General features: G+C 42.3%; 1 protein-coding gene across 5 annotated transcripts in view; it reads left to right on the top strand.

Moving 5' to 3' along the window:
* Positions 1–173: 173 nt before the first annotated feature.
* Positions 174–8,000, top strand: part of FBXO25 (F-box protein 25) — a 30,825-nt gene continuing 22,998 nt past the window's right edge. For 2 of the 5 annotated variants that reach the window (XM_085056725.1, XM_085056728.1), the window contains exons 1-2: positions 274–437; positions 3,210–3,353. In XM_085056725.1, coding sequence (XP_084912851.1) covers positions 3,217–3,353 — 137 coding nt within the window. In that variant the 5' untranslated portion in view covers positions 274–437; positions 3,210–3,216. Of the gene's footprint in view, positions 438–3,209; positions 3,354–8,000 lie in introns of all 5 variants that reach the window. The other 3 variants (XM_085056729.1, XM_085056727.1, XM_085056726.1) reach the window with 3 other exon arrangements.

The following is an 8,000-nucleotide window of genomic DNA, read 5'->3' as shown; positions in this document are numbered from 1 at the left end:
CTCAGGCTGCCCCGCCCCGTCCCGCGCGCCCCGCCCCGCCCCGCCCCGCCCCGCGCGCCCCGCCCCGCCCCGCCCCCCCGCCGACCAAAACATTGGCACGTGCGCGTCGCTGGCGCTTGTCACGTGACGCGGGCGGCTCGCGCCGGGAGGAGGTGGCTCCGCCCCGCTGCGCCAATGGCGGCGCGCGCTGCAGGGTAGCAACAAGCGCGCGGGCGGCGGCCAATCAGCGCGGCGGGGGCGTGGCCAGCGCGGCCCATGGTACTTCCGGCAACAGCCCCGGGCCCGGGCCGAGCGCCGGGCGGGGAGCGGCAGGGACGGCGCGGGGAGGTGAGCGCGGCTCGGCTCGGCTCGGCCCGGCCCGGCTCGGCCCGGCCCGGCCCGGCCCGGCTCGGCTCGGCCGGCAGCGGGGCCGGGAGGTCGCCTGTGAGGCCGTGTGAGTGAGCTCCACCGGCCCGGGGAGTTGGGATTGAGCGTGGGCAGTCGTGGCTTGAGGGGCTTGGGGTTGGTTCTTAAGGGCGTGTGGAGCAAGGTGTTAAAGCTAGGGTGGGCAGGTAAGCCTGGGGAAGGGGCTGGGGCGAGGCATGAGGGGCAGCACTGAGGGGTCTGGAGGAGGTGTGTGGAGCCTGCCTGGAGGAGTGGGGTGTTGTGATCTCATCGGGCTGTGTGAGGGTGGGAGTCAGCATGGCTTCACTAAGGGCAAATCCTGCCTCACAGATTTGGTGGCCTTCTACGGTGGGGTTTCAAGGTTGGTGGATGAGGGAAGAGCAACTGATGTCATCTCCATGGCCTTGTGAAGAGCATTTGAAACTGTCCCCCACAACTTCCTTGTTTCTAAACTGGAGAGACATGGGTTTGACAGATGGACCGCTGGGTAGATAAAGAACTGGCTGGGTGGTCACATTCAAAGAGTTGCAGTCAACAGCTCCATGTCCAAGTGGAGATGAGTGACAAGTGACATTCCTGAGGGGTCAGTCAGGGACCGGGCCTGTTTAACATCTTTGTTGGGAACATGGACAATGGCATTGAGTGCACCCTCTGCAAGTTTGTGGATGACACCAAGGTATGTGCTGCAGGCAACAAGCTGGAGGGAAGGGATGACATCCAGAGGGACCTTGACAGGACAAAAGTGAGTGTGTGCAAACCTCATGGAGTTCAACAAGGCCAAGTGTAAGGTCCTGCAGCTGGGTCATGGCAGTCCCAAGTACAAGTAGAGGATGGGTGCAGAATGGATTGCAAATAGCCTTGAGAGGAAGGACTCAGGGGTGTTGGTTGACCAGAAGCTCAATGTCAGTCAGCAGTGTGCACTTGTAGGCCAGAAAGCCGAAAGTGTTCTGGGTGGCACCAAAAGAAGAGTGTCCAGTGGGTCACGGGAGGTGATTCTGCCCTTCTGCTCTGCTCTCCTGATATTCCACCTGCAGTGTTGCATCTAGCTCTGGGATCCCCACCATAGGAACGGTGTGAACCTGTTGGAGAGCCATGATGATGATTGGAGGGCTGGAGCACCTCTCCTGTGAGCATAGGCTGAGAGAATTTTGATTGTTTAGCCAGGTGGAGAGAAGGCTTTGGGGAGACCAATAAAGCAGTCTTCCAACCCTTAAAGGGAGGCTACAAGAGAGCTGGAGAGGTACTTTTTACAAGGGCATATAGTGACAGAACAAGGCAAAATGGTACTAAACTGAAAGAAGGTCAGTTTGGGTTAGGTTTTAGAAAAAAATGCTTTACTGTGAGATTGATGAGGCACTGGCACAGGTTGCCCAGAGAAGTGGTGGGAATCCCATCCTTTTTAGCATTCAAGGCCAGATTGGATGGGGCTCTGAGCAACCTGGTCAAGTGGATGGTGTCCCTGCCCATGTTGGGGGTTGGAACTGGGTCCCTTTAAGGTCTCTTCCAACCCAAACAATTCTGCGATAAAGACATCATTATGAGGGGAGTTCTAAACAGCTTGTTGTGGTTCATATTATTCCTAGGAAGCAGTAACAGGATTGGAAAAGCAGGTAGGCATGAATAAAATTTGTGGTGACGAGGGGAAAGGATGTCATAAATTTTGGAAAAGGTTCTTGTTAGGAGCACAGGAAAGCTGAGTTATGAGCAGGAAGGGGACTTTAGTAAATTCTGGGGCCTAGACAATGCACTTCATTTTGCACAGTGTGCAGATTTTTAATTGAAGAAAAACCCAACTGGCTCACTCAACCTTTATTTCTTCTGGCTTTTTATCCTGTTCTATATGAATATATTGGGCAAATGCTGGTCAAGGGTGCAAATTTTTAAATAAGTTCATAGTGATGTTTGACTGATGTGGCCCAGAAAATGCATATTTGTTGAGACCAAAGCTGGTGCTGTTATATTTTAACATGTGTTTCAAAGATGATAATGTTGTCTTCCCTCCATAGCTTGCATATGAAATCCCGTGTTAAACTAAGGATCAATATGTTTGTGTGATAAATGGGAAGAAAAGGGCAAAAGCTGGCAAGGTCATAGCCTTCAAAGTGTAGAAAACTGCCTTGTTCAAATTCTCAGTGTGTCAGAAGTGAATGTCACATTTGAAAACTGGTAGCAGACCACTGTTTGAGTGATATACCTGTGATAACTTGCATCTGTTCGTAGGAATTTCTGGAGACATGTCATAATGGACTTTATCTTGCAGTCTTGTTTTGTCCTGGTATCTGCTTAATAGGCTGGCATGGGAGGTGACCCTCAACAACAACTGAAAAAATGCTTAGCAAAATGAAAATTCCTTTACCAAAACATCACTACACAGTGTATCATAAACTCTGTATTTGTAAGGATTAGAAAAAATTGAAGGAGCAAAATTGATTTTGTGAGCTGTAATTCTCTTTAAAAACCATTTATTAGTCACATATAAAAATCAGTAATCTGTTTGATCATGGCAGAGCAGATTACACATGATACAATTTTGCTTCTTTTGGTATCATTCCTTTCTTGGACTACCATGATTATTTTCCTTGTTCTCTAAAGAACAAGGAAATCTACCTTGATCTAATAAATGCTGAAAGACAAGAAGAATGTGGTTAGAGAATAAAAATATACTTAAACCACTCAATCTGCTTCTTAAAAGGATGCTCTACAGAGAACTTTCCTCAAGGTAATTTTTTTTTTTAAGGCTGAAAGAAAAATTGAAATAATGATAGGAAGTTTTGACATTTTTTAAAATAAATATTAGACAAAGAATCTCTTCTTGCTGCTTATAGAGAAACCATGCCATTTTTGGGCCAAGACTGGAGATCCCCTGGATGGAGATGGGTTAAAACAGAAGATGGATGGAAAAGATGTGAACCCTTTAGTCCTGCACTTGAAGATGGGAATAATCAGCTGAATGATATCAGCCACACTGTGTAAGTTAAAAAAAAAAAAGAAGTGATTCTGCATGAGTTAATAGCAAGTGGGAAGACAAAGGTTGACTTAATTTCCATTCAGATGACAACTGTTTGTGATAGCTGATGTCATCTGTGTACAAATGCAGTCATGTGTTTTGTTAGTTAGGCAGACAGGAGACCCCTGTGGAGATTGTCTGCCTTTTGTCACTGCTTTGTGAGTTGCTTTTTTGCAGCAGCCAGATCCCTTCTTAGGTTATAGGTTTTTCAAAATAATAAAACAATAAGTACTTGAAAAAAACCAAAAAAGCCACCCCCCAAGTGCCTGTCAAGTACTATTTAAAGGTAAAAGTGACACTTATAAATTGCAAGTGCAACAGGCATATTTAACTGTTACCTGGAAGTGAATGAAGGCTTTCTGCTGAGTGGGTGTTGGATTAATTTGTGGCAGACACATAATGCCTTTGCTCCAAATATACAATCAGTGGTAGCTTAATGCTTATTCTCTATCACAATATATGACTGTATGGGCTCCTGTAGAACAGGTGAGAAAGCAATTAGATAAATAAAGTAATACTTGTGGCAAATGCCCACAGACTGGTGTCATATAAATAGCTTTGTCGAAACAAATTTCTCCACACAGAAGTAATTCTCAGGGATAGCATTCTTGGTCATAAATTCCAGCATAATGTGCTCATAATGAGGAAAAGGAACATTGAGTGTTTTGTTAATCCAGTAAATAAGTCATCTGATTTAGAGGGAATTTACTGGGAAGCTAGGACTTGCTGTAGTCACACACCTGTGTTTTCTAAATTTGTGAAACAATCCTCAAGGGTGTTATCAAGCAGTGAAGCATTATTATTAAGATTAACCTACTGTTTTCTTTTTGTCTTTTCCCCTTTTGTGTTCATCTGTCACTGATCTCGTTTGGACTTCTTTATCCACAAAGTCTGGCCACTGTGGATACAAAACACTGTCTGGAAGAATGTTCAGTAAGCCTCCAACATAAAAGTTGCCTTAAATACCCTTGAAAAAAAATCTTGTCTTTTTCATATACTTGGAAATTAAAGGAAATCTAGTAATTATTTAGCAACTGTGCAAACAGCTTCAAAAATAAATACATTGTAGGTTGATGTAATTAATATTGTTTGACAAGTATGAAAGGAATTATCACTCTTTTTGATAATTACCGTCACAATATAGTGAATACCATTAGACTTTTTCTCTTCTGCTCATTTGTGTGTGTATATACATATATGTATCTTTTCCCCAAAGAGCAAGGTGAGGTATTTTTATTGCTTCTTTGAGCAAAAATACTGGGTTCTTTTGTTTTGGTTTTTTTTTCTCCTTAGTCTCGGAAGACCCTAGAATTGAACTCCTCTGGAACCACAAACGGTGGCTTCAATTTTTTTTTTTCTTAATTCTGCTTCTGTCTGTTTAGTTAAAAATGTATGTTATCCAAACTCAGACTGGAGAATCCAAGTTGATAGTTCTTGGCATAGCAGCACTACTTTGGAGTAATTTCACTGCACCTTGAGCTTTGGATCTGACTGTAACTTGAACTTTTCATATGCTAGTTAAGTTCCATGTGTAAACCGCAATTAACATCTATTTGCACAACATTATGGAACAATTTAGGGTGGAAATGACCTGGGGGTCATCTCGTTGAAACACAAACTTAAAGCAAGGCTAGCTGAGGTTGGGTTGTATAGGGCCTTGCCCTGTTCAGCTCTGTGCATTTCCAAGAATGGAAATTCTTCTCTGGGGTCCTGTTCTAAGTTCTGTTACTCTCAATATTATTTTTTTGTTTGTTGTTGTCCTGTCCCACATTGTGTTTTTCCTCTCCACCATCCTCAATCTAGTAAGAATTTCTCTTATCACAGATTGTCCACTATCACTTGACTTACTACTGTCCACCTCCTCTAACCTTAGAGTCTCACTCCATCTTATTTATAACCTCATATTAAAAACTGACATCTCCATCACCAGCTCTTAACACTGATCAAGGTCAGTTCTCTTACTCTTGTGCACCATGTGCACAAACCAAGCTCAAGCCAAGGTGCAGTTGGCTTAATACAACACAAGGGCACACTGCTGACCTGTTTTCAGCTACTTATCCACAAGACTCATGGCTCCTTTCCTGCAAAACTGTTTCCTATCCAGTCTATACCCAGCATATACCAAGGCTTGGGGCTCTGTGCCATGAGCAGGGCTTCACATTGTGGTACAGCAGGGCAAGATGTCTTTCTGGCTGGTTCTCTGTACCATCATCTTATGCTATTTGGAAATAATTATGGTGCATATTGAAGACAACTCATCTTAGGATAATTTTTAACATGATGTAGCACAGAAAAAAGAATTAGACTTGATAAAGTGCTTCCTTGTAGAAGAAACATATAGTAAACAATACAAAAATACCTATTTGTCTCTTTTGAAGCTGACCTGTGAGTAGGGACGGTGGTGTATGCCAGTCTGGCTGTTCTAGCAGGGTTTTATTCATTTACATCCATTGGAAGGAACAATAATTTTTCACCAAAATACTCTGTAGAGATCTCTACAGAAGTTGGTACTTAAATATTGTATTCCAGGGAACAGTTATAGCAGTTTTCCTGTATAAAGAAATAAATTCAAGCTATGTAGTTGATTGAAACCCTCTTTAGTTTTGCTTCTGTGCTCTTCTGTGAGAGAAAATATAGATACAGTCACTTGCAAACTTTGTCTTTTACCCTTTGCAAATACTTTATCTTCAGAAATGACAAAGATCTGATCACAAACAGATTCAGAAATAAACCTTCAAGACACATAAGTTACTTAAGTTGAAGAATGTGTTCTTATTAAAATAGAACTTCTAGCCTTACTTGGTTAGTCATCCAGTGCCTTGGAGAATCTAGTTGCTGAATTAGTAAAAATGGGGGACCAAATGATAACCATGCTTGAACAAATCAATCACTTGTGCAGGAACAATTTAATTATTTGGCATAGTGCTTGAATAGTTGCACTCTAGATCCATTTATAGAAACAAAGATGGAAAAAAAAATGAGACCATCAGTTCTGTAGGTCTTTATTTACATAATTAATATTATGATATATAATAAGTGAAGAGTGCCTTGTGTTCAAGGTATATAGTAGCTGGAAATGTGGCTTGGGCTGTGTGCATTCAAGATCTGTGTGGTGAATGCTGGCCATGACTGCCTGTAAATTCAAGAAAAGATAGATTTTTCCAGTGCTATGGCACTGTATCCTTGAAGTTTGGTGGGGGTGGCACTGCCTTACAGAATTGCATGCAAGTGCCTTTCAGTTGTCTGCAGCTTAGGAGTAAAGCTGTCCTGTGCTTTTCTTTTGAGGTAAAAGAAAGAGAATTACACTTTAGACTAAGGAGTAAAAGAAAGAGAATTAGACTTAATAGGATTTTTGTGATGGTGGTGTTTATTTTTTTTTGTGTTAGGTTCATATGAACTACTTGGGCTGGCAGGGTAGTAATTTCAATCTGCAGTATGCCTTGTCTAATTTAGTGAGATACAGTGTTCACAAGAGTGATTTTGGCACTGGATAGAAGTCCATTGATTTGAATCTATTAATAGATAACATTACAATACATCTGTCAAATGACAAAACCATTTGGTGCACACACTTGGCTCAGGATTTTCCATGCATGGTCAAGCTGTAAGAGTCACTTCTAAAATACTTAGTGTGTCTCTGTATATAACTGCATGAGTTGAGGGCCATGTGAAAAGAAGCAAGGAGATGAGGGAAAATAGTTGGAGCTCAGATAGCCCTGTCACATTTTCCATCATTTTAAGTGTCATACTCAAGAGGTTATTTAAATACTGCTATGAAATTACTTTTTTTGGAAAAACTGAAATTCTTACATGATTTTTCTAAGATATTATAGTCTAAGGACACCAGGTACTTTGCTTTTAAAAGCTTTAGAACAATTTTTTATGAAGTGCATCATCAAGACAGGAAAGTAAGAATAGCTGTAAATTGGCAGTATTATGTATTCATTTAAATCCTTCCAGGTGCACTCTAGTGTCACGTGCAGTATTACAATAAAAGCATTAAATTAAGGCTTCTGTTACACCATATGGCACATGCAGCACTTGATTTGGTTTCTAGTATCTCAGCTTGGTGTTTGAGGGGGCAGGGGTTGCTTTTGGAATGGTAGAGCAGCTTTATTACTCATCAAGCAGCTCTGCAGATTTCTGGAAGGAATGCTAGCAGTCACTGGGTAACTCTGTGTTTCTATCCCATTCTTCTGATGTCTGTAGGATCCTTGCTTTCATTCCTTGCTTTCAGACTTAAGGTTTGTCAAGAAGAGTGGTGGTATTTACAGATGAGTAGGGAAAGACTCTCCATGTGAAGTGGGAAAGAACATGAGGAAATAAAGCCTCATATCAGAAGATTCTCAGAGGTAACAGTCCAATTTGTCTTTTCTCTAAAGAGACCTGAGGAATTCCAGGAATGTCACAGAGGAATTTGAATGCTCAACAAAGGTGTTTGAAACAACCCTCTTCATCTTCACAGCTCCTTGTGTTTATTGACTCCTTAAGCTTCCTTAGTTATTTATGTGATGCTTGAGGAAGTGTGTGTTGTGGGGTGGCAGGAGTAGGCTTTAAATCACTTCAGGTCTGTTACTGGTCTAAATTACTTTCTAGGGACACTTCTCCA

Source organism: Lichenostomus cassidix, chromosome 3 (genome assembly GCF_008360975.1).
Source record: "Lichenostomus cassidix isolate B80296 chromosome 3, HeHo_3.0, whole genome shotgun sequence".
Lineage (NCBI taxonomy): Eukaryota > Metazoa > Chordata > Aves > Passeriformes > Meliphagidae > Lichenostomus > Lichenostomus cassidix.
This window is presented reverse-complemented; position numbering and strand designations above follow the sequence as displayed.